Below are 15455 nucleotides of genomic sequence, written 5' to 3'. Positions count from 1 at the left end.
CGCCTCCACGAATGTATTTACTGTAGCTTAAAAATAGGCTGTAGCTACCTAAGAAGATTTATTCTATTTTGTGCTTATTTATATTAGCTTCACTCATTTTACAAATTCTAGCATAAAATTAAAGTCCTAGTATTTGTTCTAAAACTCCTTTGTATCACCTGGTCTTTTACTTCAGATATTAGGAGCATCTTAATTTGTGGAGTAATTATTTCATCTGTGTGCAAAAATTCTTCACATAGATTATTTTGTCTAACAACCCTTTGAAATAGACAAGTCTGCTGTTATCCTTAATTGCCAGATTAAGAATTACAACTAAATAAGAATACTGATCCAAACAAGTCTCAAACCTAGGTCTTCTGACATGTTTAACTTCTCCTGTATGTAATAAGAGTTTTCTAATAAGTTTGCCGTATGTATATGAAATAAACTAAATGCAGAGTAAGGTAACCTACTAGTGCTCCTGCACAGGTGGCAGGAGATTTCAGTTATTATTAGTCTGTCATTTTTGTAGTATAACTTCTCACAAATTACCTAACCCATTTTTCCTTAGCTTTTCAAGAGTTAAAAGCGATTCTGTTGTTTTATTATTTCATGATACTATTATAACTGATTATTTCAGTTTGGGAAACCAAAAGTGTTTTTTAAAAATGGGTGACTAAAAAATTGTCAGGCTGGAGCTACATCACTAGTTGTAAAAATACACAAACCTTGATACCTGCCTTCAAGGAACTCATGTTCTAGCAGGGAAGATAGACACCTAACTTAAATAACAATAATGTAATCTAATCCTTTTCCCCAGCTACTCAAATTCACTGAATTTTGGCCAATAACACCTTCTAGTTAGGATTTTGTCTTTATCTGGAACCACCACAATTTATTGAAACATAGTACTGCTGATATACTGCTGTACAGAATGTCCAGCTGTTTCTGCTCTGCATGTTTGTAACTGGCTGCATGTTTGACCACAGCATATCTGTGGGGTCATTTAAGCTGGCAAATCAGGACCACAGAAGTTTTAGCTTTATTTCCTTTGTGTGGTAGCCTCTGGGTTTCTGTCAGTCACTTTGTCTGTTTGTGTCCACCAAAGGCCAGAAAGGAGAGCCAATGCTTTAGGGGCAAAAGAGATACCAGAATACAAAACTTTAAAGGGGTTTTGATGAAAAGAAGTGCAGCACCAAGGCCTTCTCACTAACTTAAAATATGGCATATAGCAATACAGGATGTGTTCTGTCTGCATTGGAGTGGTCTGTCAGATAATCTGAGAGTTTTTCCTATGGGATATTGAGGTGAAATCCTTCACCAGTTCCTAGAGAGATTTCTAGATTTAATTTTAGAGGATAAAAAGAAAGAATGCTGCCAAAATTCTTAGAAGTGAGAATTATGCTGAGAAACTTAAATGCCAGAACTAGATACTATGATCATTCTGTTTCATACTACCTTGGCTTTTTCAAGATATATTTTGGTGTAAACGTAATGCATTTTAATTGTTTTTTTTTTAATGACTTTCCAAGATTTTTGTTAGTTTCTCCTTTGATCCTTACAGTAAAACATCTTTGCTGTGAAGTTGAACTTAGGAATCACAGTCACACCACATTTACCTATGTGTGATTTATACAGTTGGGTCACTAAGTAGGAAGAAAACATACATTCCAAAAACAAGAATTTAGATGAAAAATGAATTTGAGAATAGAAGTAGAATATCAACTTTTGACATAGTGTTGAAGCTTTTGGTTATGAGGGATGGGGCTGACAAGTCACTCGTACTTTTACATTTTTAATTAATGTGCTCATTAGGAAAAAAATTGGAAAATTCAGAAAAATAAAAGGAAAACGTTACCCACAATCCTATCATTCTAAGATAGATAACCACGGTTTATTAACATTTTGGTGCATTTCCTTCCAGTTTCTTTTCTTTATATACTTGAGGTCATAGTATGTCAACAACTTTATAGCTTGTTTTGTACCCTCAACATTTAACAGGAGATAAATAAGGCCTTTAAAATTATTTGAGGTTTGACGGTTATTTGCTTCACAAAACAGAAAGTGGAATGTTCTTAGCACTTTTTCGAAGATACCTTCACCCTAGTGACTTCATCTACATTACTACAATTTATGTAATTGTAATTCTCAGGAATAACACTGTGCCCAAACAGAAGCACTGCCACCCATGTCATGACTGTTTTCCTCTCAGAGTAGGCCATGGTCTAGTAGTAGCAAGACACACAAGAACGAGCCCCAGGGTAGCAGATTGCTGGCAGAGAGTCACAGGGCCTTCCTAGTGGTCATCCATGCTTCATGCCCCTACTGCATGCGGGCCAGCTCCAAGTTGTTTCAAACCTTTGTCGTTTTAAGGTCCTAGTTTTGCCTGAATCTTATTTTCTATTAAAGAAACAACTCAGAATTACTGGACTTGAAACTTGTAGGCCAAATGCAAATTTAAGGAAATGGAAGGTCAAATACGCTGACAAATTCATAATTTTAAGTGGAGGATGCCAAAGGGAAAAAAAAAAAGTTCTATCTTTTCAACTAAAAATATTATACCACTCTCTGGAGATCAGGGATTGCATGCTTTGGGGCTCTGAATTACAGGTATCTAGCTATCACATTTTAAAATGGAAGCATTCAGTTCATTCAGTATTAATTGAAAATAATTTTTCAATGTATTGAAAAAATAACTAGATTTTACAGGAAAACAAAAATGAATAATAATGATCTTTACCCTTCTAAGTGCCTTTACTTAGTAGAGGAAGATGGATGTACAAGTTGTAGAATCATAGGCAAGTTAATTTAAAAGCAAGGAAGGAAAAAGTAGTTCTGGCAAGAGACAGAATAATGCATCATGAAGGAAAAGGATATGAGAAAAAAAAATATGGGTTGAATTTTATCTTGTAGAGATAGGCAAGACAATTAAAAGAGCCTACACAAACATACATCCCAAAGAAGCTCAAGGCACATTCCAGAGATCATGAGCAGCTTTCTTTCAGTTTTGTTATTTCTTTTGTAAATAGCTCTGGAGAGGATGCAAATAAATATACAGAAGAGAATTTAAATAGACCAGAATTCTGTTACCCAGAGAAAAGTTCCATGAATGTTGCTAGTCATCTTTCTATGCATATGATTAGATTAGATTAGATTAGAACATGACTAGCCTTAAAAAATTTAATAAGGGTTTTAAAAAAGATTTGAATAGAACAGATTTTCAGTGGTGGTTCAGCTATGCTCACCTCCTGGAGAAATGTCGCTGATGTTTTTCCTTGCACTCATATGCCTGATGCAGTGCACATGTTCATAAACAGTCACTGACAAATGCCCATGTTCCTTTGACAGCAGTTCAGATTTTCAAGACAGCAAATCTCTGTTGAGCACGTGTAAACCAGGCCACGTGCTTACAGATGCCTGATACTCTTGAGTCGAATTCAGAGCTGAATCCAAATGAAAGATGAGTGGCTCCTAGAGGGAGGTCATCCCAAGTTCATTTCCTGTTCATGAGCCAACAAATAACTAACTGGGTAGATCTATGTACATTTTCTGTAACATAATGAATACTTCTTGACTTGAAATATTACTTTTTGTCCAAAAATGGAAATTTTTCCATTCTAAGATTTAAAATTTCAATATATAAAGAAGAATAAAGTACAAATTAGCTGAAATTTGCCATACAGAGGTAAAATATATTTTTTAGTCCTTTGGCTTCTGACAGAGATAAAATATTTTGGCAGATGTTTACCCAGCCCTACGCCCTCTCCCCGCAGTGTGTGGGTGTTTTTTTCCTACTCCAAAAATTGTGGTCATCTTTTTGTATCAGTAAATATCAATCAGTAATGTACATTTTGATACAAATTACTAAAACGTTCTGCAGCTGTTTGCTTTCCCACCAAAACTTATGCCAGCAGTAAGTATAATCAGTCTAATTTTGGGGGTAAATTTTATTGATGTTTAACAGAAAAGTTCACAAATTGCAAGTTTTCAGCTTAGTGAACTTTTAAAATGTAAACACACTTGAAAATCCATCATCTACATCAAGAAACAGAACATTACCAGCATCCCAAGAAGCCATCCTCATGCCCCCTTAAGTCACTACTTCCGCAGGGGTGACCACAGTCCTGTTACCCAATTTGTAATCTTTCCTAATGTGACAGATAAAAATAAAAATCTTATTTTAGTTTCTGGTTACTTTTCTGAAGTTACTGCTTAGATTATTTATAATATTAATTGGGGTGGGGTGCAGTGGCTCATGCTTGTAATCCCAGAACTTTGAGAGGCCAAGATGGAAGGATTGCTTGAGACCAGGAGTTCAAGACCAGCCTTGGCAACATAGTGAGACTCTATCTCTAGACAGAATTTTAAAATTAGCTGGGCATGGTGGCATGCACCTGTAGTCCTAGCTGTTTGGGAGGCTGAGGCGAGAGGATAGCTTGAGCCTGGAAGTTCAAGGTTATAGTGAGCTATGATCACACCACTGCACTGCAGCCTGTGCAACAGGGCAAGACCCTGTCTCTAAATAAATAATCAATCATTGTTAGGCCCAGGTTTTGGAGGTTTAATCTCCTCCTCAAGAGAAATAAATGGCATCTGTTTAAGGTTGCAGAATGTGAAATGACTTGGCATAGCTGAAAAGAAGCAAAGATTCTACAGTATGACCTTTGTGATATATTATTTTCTCAGTAAATAGTTTCTTTGGGATAGGCACTGTGATTAAAAAAATAAAAGCGTCTTGAGTTTTCTTTGAAGTGACAAATTTGCTGGAAAGATCAGTACTTTCTGCTGCTGGAGAGTATATTCTGTTTATAAACATGAATGAGGATGTGAATAAGGCTAGAAGATGACCTCTGCTGGAAGTTTCTGGTATGATTTGGAGGAAGGAGCACTAGTCTTCCCTGGTGGCTGCTAGCCTTTCATTTAGTTCAAGCCTGCCAGCCTCTAGCTTTTCCTTGCAACTTGTCTTTTCATTTTTCTTCTGCTATTTTCTGCTATGATAGCAAACTTTGCATAACAAAATGTGAAGTTTTCCATGTGACATTAACTTAGTAAACATTTTAGCAATTGACTATTAAAATGAAATGTGCATAAACAATTTGCCAGGTTGTATCTTATCACAAATATAGTCATGTGCTGCATAACAACATTGCAGTCAACAACAGAACACATATAGACAGTGGTCCCGAAAGATTATAATACTGTATTTTTACTGTACCTTTTCTGTGTTAGATATACAAATAGTTAGCATTGTGTTACAACTACATAAAGTACACAATATGGTAACCTGCTGTACAGGTTTGTAGCCTGGGAGAAACAGGCTATACCATATAGCCTTGGTGTGTAGTAGGCTATGCTATCTAAGTTCATGTAAGTACACTCCACAATATTTGCACAGACAAAATCACCTAATGATCGTTTCCTAGAATGTGTCCCCGTTGTTAAGCGACACATGACTGCAATGAAATTCAGTCCTGGAAGGAAAAGAAGAAGTAACTGGCTGTTCTCTTTTTGTCCAGGAATCGACAAGGAGAACGTTGAACTCTCCCCTACCACTGGCCACTGTAACAGTGGACGAACTCGCCACGGATCCGCAAGCCAAGTGCAGAAGCAAAGAAGCGCTGGCAGTTTCAAACGTAATAGCATTAAGAAGATCGTGTGAAGCTTGCTTGCTTTCTTTTTTAAAATCAACTTAACATGGGCTCTTCACTAGTGACCCCTTCCCTGTCCTTGCCCTTTCCCCCCATGTTGTAATGCTGCACTTCCTGTTTTATAATGAACCCATCCGGTTTGCCATGTTGCCAGATGATCAACTCTTCGAAGCCTTGCCTAAATTTAATGCTGCCTTTTCTTTAACTTTTTTTCTTCTACTTTTGGCGTGTATCTGGTATATGTAAGTGTTCAGAACAACTGCAAAGAAAGTGGGAGGTCAGGAAACTTTTAACTGAGAACATCTCAATTGTAAGAGAGGATGAATTCTTGAATACTGCTACTACTGGCCAGCGATGAAAGCCATTTGCACAGAGCTCTGCCTTCTGTGGTTTTCCCTTCTTCATCCTACAGAGTAAAGTGTTAGTCCTATTTATACATTTTTCAAGATACAAGTTTATGAGAGAAATAATATTATAACCCCAGTATGTTTAATCTTTTAGCTGTGGACTTTTTTTTTAACCTTACAAAACTGAAAGAACCATAGAGGTCAAGCCTCAGTGACTTGACACCATAAAGCCACAGACAAGGTACTTGGGGGGGAGGGCAGGGAAATTTCATATTTTATAGTGGATTCTTAAGAAATACTAACACTTGAGTATTAGCAATAATTACAGGAAAATAAGTGCGACCACATATATCTTAACATTACTGAATTAAAACTATGGCTTCTAAGTCCTTATCCAAACTCAGTCATCCAAACTAGTTTATTTTTTTCTCCAGTTGATTATCTTTTAATTTTTAATTTTGCTAAAGGTGGTTTTTTTGTGTTTTGTTTTTTGTAAACCAAAACTATACTAAGTATAGTAATTATATATATATATATTTTTTTTTCCCCTCCCCCTCTTCTTTCCTAACTAATTCTGAGCAGGGTAATCAGTGAACAAAGTGTTGAAAATTGTTCCCAGAAGGTAATTTTCATAGATGTTTGCATTAGCTCCATAGCAAAATGGAATGGTACGTGACATTTAGGGTAGCTGATATTTTTATTTTGTTAAATAATTTCCAAGAATAGACTATGGTGTATATTATAAATTTCTTTGATAAGATGTATTTTGAATGTCTTTTAATCTTCCTCCTCCTCTCCAAAAAAATCAGAAACCTCTTTAAGAAAACATGTAGGTTATATATGCTAGAATTGCATTTAATCACTGTGAAAAGACTGGTCAGCCTGCATTAGTATGACAGTAGGGGGGCTGTTAGAGTTGCTGCTATACTGGTGGTATGGATTATCATGGCATTGGAATTTTCATAGTAATGCAGATCCAATTTCTTTGTGGTACCTGCAGTTTACAAAATAATTTGACTTCAGTGAGCATATTGGTATCTGGATGTTCCAATTTAGAACTAAACCATATTTATTACAAAAAGATATTAATCCCTCTACTCCCAGGTTCCCTTTATATGTTAAGATATAATGGCTTTGAGAGGGGGAAAACATAAACCTAGGGGAGAGGGGAGTTTCCTGTAGTGCTGTTTCATTAGAGGATTTCAGTAAATTAAATTCCACAGCTAATTCAATAAATAATGGTACATTTAAGTGTTCTGATTTTAATAATATATTTCACATTTATCCACACAGTAACAATGTAATATGTTAATGTAAATAAAATTGGTTTTGATACTCAGAAATAACAAGAATTTAATTTTTTAAATTTGTTTACAGTCCTGGGAAAAGTAAGAATTATTTGCCAAAATAAGAGGAAAGAAAACCTTAGTATTATTAATGAGTTTACCATAGAATTGTTGGAAATACTGAAGACAGGTGCAATTTACTAAACTTTTGTTTTTAAACTATTGTAGAGGCTGCATTAGAAGAAAATGTTTATAATGACAGAGCAACTATGACTATATTAAAAAGCTGAAATTAGAACTGTGTTTAGAAATAGATCAGTAACCCAGTGCCAAGGATGCCAAGCTGCCACCATGGTCTTGGCTCTCCCACAACCCAGTGTTTCTGGGGTAAGTTTCACAGTTTCTAGGCCCTGGAATAGCAGGCAGTGTAAGCCTTTGATAACTTTAGTTCGATGTTTTTCTTGTTTTTGTTTGTTGGTTTGGTGCATATGATAGTGGGTGTTATGCTATTTTGCTCTTCCCATCAAAATAAAGAAACTTCCAGAGGTTTACTGTTAAAAATACTGATATTTCCATAAACGAGTTTACCAAGGTGTAGTATTTCATACCGCCTGAAATGATCAGCATTGGCACAAATCAAAATTGAGCCGCCTTTGAAATGCAAAAATACCTTTGACTAGTAAGTACATCCTAGGAGTTTGAAAACTTAACTAAGGTTGAAAATTTACCTTGTTTAAAGAACTTCTGACTTTTGAGGAAAATCTAGCTTTCCAAGTAACTAAAATGTACATGAGATAAACCTCTCACCACTATGTGTCCCTTGAGAAATGCAACACTTTTTTAGTCTTCATACTTGTAATCTATAAAAGAAATTCTGAAGTTTAGACCAAGTTGCCCATTTTTGCGTAATTGACATAAGTTCTGTTAAAAATATTATAAGTAATTCTTTTCGGTTTGTAGATGTTTCCCCTAACTTGTTAAAGAGGAAACCAGGAACTCAGTCATGTTTTTGTCCTGGATAATCTACCTGTTATGCCAGTACTCCCATCCGAGGGGCATGCCCTTAGTTGCCCAGATGGAGATGCAGTTCAGTAGATTTGGGGCAAAGTGGCTACAGCTCTGTCTTCCATTCACTCAACACCTGTTCATGACTGAGCCAGGTGCCCAGGACACATCCTAAACAGTCAGCTTCTATCCTGTGTCCTAGTCGGGGAGACAGAGTGCCAGCCAGCAACCCTCCCAGGTTTGTAGGTTTTAGGGGTTTTCAGTTTTGTTTGGGTTTTTTGTTTTTTGTTTTTGTTTCTACATCCTTCCCCGACTCCCAGGCATAATGAGGCATGTCTTACTCAATGTTATGCAATGGATTTAGGCAAAAATTCATTCTTAGTGTCAGCCACACAATTTTTTTTAATGCAGTATATTCACCTGTAAATAGTTTGTGTAAAATTTGACAAAAAAAGTATATTTACTATACTGTAAATATATGTGATGATATATTGTATTATTTTGCTTTTTTGTAAAGCAGTTAGTTGCTGCACATGGATAACAACAAAAATTTGATTATTCTCGTGTTAGTATTGTTAACTTCTTTTTGCGACTGCGTTACATCATTTAAAGAAAATGCTGTGTATTGTAAACTTAAATTGTATATGATAACTTACTGTCCTTTCCATCCGGGCCTAAACTTTGGCAGTTCCTTTGTCTACAACCTTGTTAATACTGTAAACAGTTGTACGCCAGCAGGAAAAATACTGCCCAACAGACAAAATCGATCATTGTAGGGGAAAATCATAGAAATCCATTTCAGATCTTTATTGTTCCTCACCCCATTTTCCTCCTTGTGTATGTACTTCCCCCACCCCCCTTTTTTTAAGTAAAATGTAAATTCAATCTGCTCTAAGATATGAGGAGTTATTTAATTTCTTCAGATGTATCGAGCTCTGTTTTCTTTCCCCGAGTCCTCCCAATCTTTTGAAACATTAAGGCCATTTTCCTTAAGGATGTTTTTGGCTCTCCTACTCCCCATGAGAAAGATCTTTCCATTTCCAGAACTTCTCCACACTAAAAGTGAAATATTTTTGTGAAATGCTTTTTTAGGGCCTGCCAAACTCAGGTGAGTCTGTTCTCTGGGATAAGCTGGCTTCTCTTAAAATGAAGCCAGTCAGAAATGTCAGGGCATCCCAAGATTGACCAGTCAGAGGGCAGTTCTCTCCAACTTTTCAGCTTTCCCGCTATAGAATCTTCTGTGACACTACATGTGTATACAATGTAAACCACCTCCCCTGGCTCAGCTGCCCCGTGTTACTATTTTACTTACTTGATTATGTGGGTTGCCTCCCCCAATCAGTGGAGAAAGAACACAGCCCAGACCCAGTGGACAGGACAGAGCTATCCTCAGAAGGGTAACAGTGTCTGATATTGAACAAAGGACTAAAAAAGACCAGGTGATAGATACCTGCAGGTCTGAGGCAAGTACTTGTCTGTTTATGGGCAGGCCTGGAAAGCAGGGGTACCTCACCTGGAGAGCTTGCTTTACACTGGTCCCCATCCTAATCCCCCAAGGTAAAGGCAAACTCTCCAAGGATGGGCTGTTGGGAGAAAGAGTGTGTGTTTAAACTTCTTAAGCGATTTTACGGAGCACTCAGTGGTTTAAAGACCATTGGAGTAGAGAACTGAAAACTCAAATACTGCAAATAGCTGCCTTTTCCCTGTAACCTAAAGCATCTTAGTCCAAACTAGGGGATGTTTTTAGGATAGTGACCCTCTAGATCAGAGCTCTCCCTTCCTGGACAACAAGCTCCCTGAGGACGTGGGCCACTTAGTACATCTTGTATGGGCCTCTCTGCCTGTTCTTTGCTTTGCTTTCTGGGACACCCTTAGGCTAGTCTAGCAATTCTGAACTGCCTGGCTTGAAGAGTTGATTCCCATGGGATGTTGAGGAGGGGCCAGAGGTTCTGGAAGAATAGTAAAAAACCTACAACCAAGTGGTAGCATCTCAGTATTCCTCTTCCACAAAGTAGCCCATCCCCCCTCCCCCCCCCCCCATCACCAAGGGAAGCCCCTAGTGGTGGCAGGCATCTTGGGAATTTACCTTCATTACTGATTCTCCCTTGTCTACCAGTAGCACTTCTTAACCTGCTCACTGCCCATCAGAACAGCCTCCGACAAAGCTGCATCCAAATTCTTTAAAGGGCAATTCATTGCCCCAAGTAATCTGCCAAACCTGTCTTCATTTGGAAATCAGTCTTCATATTCAGGTGAGTTCCACTTAAGACCCTTTTAGCTGCCAATTTAAAAGAAGCCCTTTTGCAATGTTGATTATGTTTCTATAATTATTAGAACCAGCCGGGCGCGGTGGCTCACGCGTGTAATCCCAACACTGGAAGGCCAAGGCAGGCGGATCACTTGAAGTCGGGAGTTTGGGAAACATGGTGAAACCCCATCTCTACTAAAAATACAAAAATTAGCCGGGCATGGTGGCTTACGCCTATAGTCCCAGCTACCAGGAGGCTGAAGCAAGAGAATCACTTGAACCCGGGAGGTGGAGGTTTCAGTGAGCTGAGATTGCACCTCTGCACTACAGCCTGGGAGGTAGAGCCAGACATTGTCTTAAAAAAAAAAAAAAATAATAGAACCATACTACAGCAGCATAGTCACTGTTGGTTTGAATCTCTCACGTTTTGTTCTTTTAGAAGTGCTGCCTAATCATAAGTTTCATAAAGTAATGTGGAGTTATAATTTTAATCAGTTGGTTTGGCTTTTTTAAAAAATTATCTTCTAAAAATCGGTTTATACTGTGTGTGTACATACATACTACATATGCATATGTGGATGTGTATTTCAGGTTTCCAAAACAGCTTGATACATTTTACCTACATTGGGCCAAATTATTTTGTCTTTTTAAATTTTCTCAAAAAGGTCATATTGCAAAATTATTCTAGGTCCTTTACTATGTCTTTATGCTGACAGTCCAGCTAATAGTGATCAAGAGCATTATGCTTCTGGGGTTACAAGGTTCAGAACTTGCCCCATTGGCCACTTCCTCTATATAAAATAAGACAGTCGCATTGGAATCTTAATAGGGCCCTTTCCTGCTCAGAAGTTCAGAAAGCATTGCCTAAATTAATATTTTTAAGGGAAGAAAATGTTGACAGATGCAACCTTAGCTGATTGTTCAAAAAAAAATTTTCCTTTGGTTATAATTGTAAATACAAAAGAAGAAAGCTTGGCCTTTGTCCTCTATGACCTCATGACTTAGTGGGGAAAACAGCCACACAAACAATGACCACAGTGTCCCAAGGTGTGGGTGGGGTTTTTAGAGGGTCATGGAGTGACTGGCATGGTTGGCAACTGAGGAGGTGGGTCCTAAAGAATGACCAAGAAGTTTGTCCAGGTTGATATGTGTCCAGTGAGCAGTTGAAAATAGGGTTTTGGAGTATTTAATGGACAGAAGGTAATCAAGTCCGTTAAGAGACTGGCCCAGAGACGGATCACGAGGTCAGGAGATCGAGACCATCCTGGCTAACACGGTGAAACCCCGTCTCTACTAAAAATACAAAAAATTAGCCAGGCATTGTGGTGGGCGCCTGTAGTCCCAGCTACACGGGAGGCTGAGGCAGGAGAATGGCATGAACCTGGGAGGCGGAGCTTGCAGTGAGTGAGATCGCGCCACTGCACTCCAGCCTGGGTGACAGAGCGAGACTCCATCTCAAAAAAAAAAAAAAAAAAAAAAAAGAGACTGGCCCAGAGAGGGCAAGTAGCAGATAAGTGTTTAGGCAGAAAGCAGCACACCACAGGAGATTGGCTTCTCGTGTTATTTTTCTCCATTCTTTTGTCCCACGTTGGGGAATGCAGCTTAATTTTCTACATTTACAAAGTATATGGGCCAGGCGCAGTGGTTTACGCCTGTAATCCCAACACTTTGGGAGGCCGAGGTGGGCAGATTACCTGAGGTCAGGAGTTGGAGACCAGCCTGACCAACATGGAGAAACCCCATCTCTACTGAAAATACAAAATTAGCTGGACATGGTGGCACATGCCTGTAATCCCAGCTACTCGGGAGGCTGAGGCAGGAGAATCGCTTGAACTGGGAAGCAATGGTTGCAGTGAGCCGAGATTGCGCCATTGCACTCCAGCCTGGGCAATAAGAGCGAAACTCTGTCTCAAGAAAAAATAAAAACAAAAAATACATGAAGATATGCCTTAGCCCCAGATCACAAAAATAGCAACACTTTTTCTATCCTGGCAAGTATAAATGTTTTGAGTCTGGCCCAAAGTTGAAGTAGAAAGAAATTGATGGTAAAGAGATACTTTCTTTGCAATTTGGTAATTTGTGAATGGAAGGCAGAAAGGAATTAGGCGATCTGTGCCTTCATTAAAAAAGACTCCACAAATACCACCCTTACTCATATCTAGGATTCTACAGGAGACAAAAATTCATTATCAAAATACCAAGTCTTTTTGAATGTGCAGCAGTCATTCAGCAAAACATTTTCTGGGTGCCTTGTTGTCACTCAATTTGAGCACCAGCACCTCTTGGAAATGCTTTCTGATCTCCCATTGACTGAGAGCCCTTCTCTTGCTTCTGTGACAGCTTCTCTATACAACAACTTGGTAACCATCAACTATCTTCCCATGTCCCTGGTTAGGATTATGAGCCTCCCAGTGTAGGGAACATGCTTTGTTCAAAGGTGCTCAATAGATAGTTGTTGAATAACACTGAAGGCTTTATGTTATAAAGAACTATATAGGCCGGGCGCGGTGGCTCACGCCTGTAATCCCAGTACTTTGGGAGGCCGAGGCGGGCGGATCACGAGGTCAGGAGATCGAGACCATCCTAGCTAACACGGTGAAACCCCGTCTCTACTAAAAATAGAAAAAATTAGCCGGGCGTGGTGGCGGGCGCCTGTAGTCCCAGCTACTCGGGAGGCTGAGGCAGGAGAATGGCGTGAACCCAGGAGGCGGAGCTTGCAGTGAGCTGAGATCGGGCCACTGCACTCCAGCCTGGGCGAAAGAGCAAGACTCCGTCTCAAAAAAAAAAAAAAAAAAAAAAAAAAAAAGAACTATATAAATAGAATGGGAAAATTCCCATACACAATAGCAACCCCAACGCAAAATCCCTAACAAAATAGAGGTGACCTGTGTAATAAAGACCTATTGAAAATTCTAATCCAGACTTTGAGATTTCACAGATCAGTAAAATTTCCAAAATACATTTCATCAACTTATGCATTTAGAAACAAGAAAAAAATATATCTAACATAGTTTTTTTTGTAAAACGCCATTTCAACTCTGAGTAGTGGGGGAGGGAATCACAGGATAAAGTACAGTTCTTTAAAAGAAATTAGTTTTGCTTTATAAAAGTCACTATGTTGTCCTCAATTTTCTCTCATTGCTGCTTATTTTTCTCCACACAGCACTGCTCAGCACGCAGGCATGTGAGGGAGCTGGGCTTAAAGGAGACTCCAGCAAATGGAGAGACAGACCACAGTCCTGGGTTGGAAAGCTGAATATCATTGAATGCCAGATCTTCCAAAATAAATGAACTGGCTTAATACAATTCTGATCAAGATGCCAACAAGAAGAGAGTGTATCCAGACAAAATGATCTTTGAAAAATATTCTTCACCTTGTGGAATAAACAGGAAAGCATGGCTAACAACGGGTTGTCGAAAACTTCCTTATTAGGTAGTAAAACAAAATTTTAAATGCTTAAATACTAATGGTAATTAGAGTAAATATAAAGTGGAACAGGCTAGAAGGTCCAGATTATGCTTTGATTTTTTTATTTAAAAAGAAAAGCATGAGTAACTCCTAAAGTGTATTGGCTTCAAAGCCACAAAAGCTTATTTCTCACCTCTGCTACATGTCCATCACCCGTTATCAGGAGGCTATGCTCACCCTGATGTCTTGGGACTCCAGAGTGAGTGATCAGCCATCTCTGATCACTCACTCATTTGATCTACAAATGGCTAGCCATCATGCCAGAGGGAAGGAGCTCAGGCTATGCTGTCCAGCCGCTGTGATGATGGAAATGTTCTGCTGGAAGCTGAAACAGAGGGGTCCCGTTTTCATTTGTCACATTAGCAAAGATGTACTTAACTAATATTGGTGCCAGTCCAGAAAGTGAGTTCTTCCTGCACTTGGCCTCATCTTTCTGTATTACCAGTTCCATATCTGCACTGTCCAGGACAGTGGCCACTAGCCACATGTGGCCATTGAACACTTGAAATGTGGTTAGTGAGAATGGGGAACTAAACTTTTATATTAAATAAATGTGAATAGTTACATGTGGCTACTGGCTGCTAGATTGGACAGAGCAGCATCTGGAAGCTCTTGCATCAGCAATTAAAGGCTTGAGGACAGATGTACAGTCACTTTTCACAGTCATTGCCAGAACTTGACACACAGCTTCACAAAGTCACAAGGGTCAAAAATCACTATCTTCCTCTGTCCAAAAGGAAAAGAGCTGGAAACGTTGGCCAAGAACATTAATGACTCCTACAATAGGGAAGGACTTTGTAAGCTTAAAAGCAGTGTAAGTGCGGTGGCTCACGCCTGTAATCCTAGCACTTCAGGAGGCCGAGGCAGGTGGATTGCCTGAGCTCAGGAGTTCAAGACCAGCCTGGGCAACATGGGCCTCTCTACTAAAATACAATACGTTCTCGGGCGTGGCGGCATGTGCCTGTAATCCCAGCTGCTCAGGAGGCTGAGATAGGAGAATTGCTTGAACCCGGGAGGCGGAGGTTGCAGCGAGCTGAGATTGTGCCATTGCATTCCAGCCTGGGTGACAGAGCAGGACTCCGTCTCAAAAAAAAAAAAAAAAAAAGCAGTGTAAGCTTAAAAGCAGAAATCCTAAGGGTCCTGCATTGACTGCCTAACATTAAAATGTCCCCATGTCCAAAAAAATCACACACAAAATTAAAAGGCCAACCAATAGGGAATTATAAAGAGTTCATAAAAACTCATCTAAAGAAAAAACCTAAGCAGAAAGAAAAATGGGCAAAGAACATGAATGGCCAATCCACAGAAATATTGTACCAACTCCTGTTTATGATGGAAAAGGTCATCACACTCATTAGTAAACAAAAAGAAATGCAAACTGAAACAATGGGATACCTGATACAAATTTTCACTTGTCACATTAGCAAAGACACTTAACTAATACTTGGTGCAGGTCAAGAATGTGGTGCGATG

General features: G+C 38.9%; 1 protein-coding gene across 7 annotated transcripts in view; it reads left to right on the top strand.

Moving 5' to 3' along the window:
* Positions 1 to 13920, top strand: part of NF1 (neurofibromin 1) — a 283489-nt gene extending 269569 nt beyond the window's left edge. For 6 of the 7 annotated variants that reach the window (XM_511395.8, XM_001174734.7, XM_054670075.2 and 3 more), the window contains one exon: positions 5496 to 9162. In XM_511395.8, coding sequence (XP_511395.2) covers positions 5496 to 5638 — 143 coding nt within the window. In that variant the 3' untranslated portion in view covers positions 5639 to 9162. Of the gene's footprint in view, positions 1 to 5495; positions 9163 to 10381; positions 10518 to 10599; positions 10852 to 13676 lie in introns of those variants that run through there. The other variant, XM_009432439.5, reaches the window with a different exon arrangement.
* Positions 13921 to 15455: the final 1535 nt, after the last annotated feature.

The sequence above is a fragment of the Pan troglodytes genome, chromosome 19 (genome assembly GCF_028858775.2).
Source record: "Pan troglodytes isolate AG18354 chromosome 19, NHGRI_mPanTro3-v2.0_pri, whole genome shotgun sequence".
Taxonomy (NCBI): Eukaryota; Metazoa; Chordata; class Mammalia; order Primates; family Hominidae; genus Pan; species Pan troglodytes.
The sequence above is the reverse complement of the archived record's forward strand: the minus strand, read 5'-3'. Positions and strand labels throughout refer to the sequence as shown.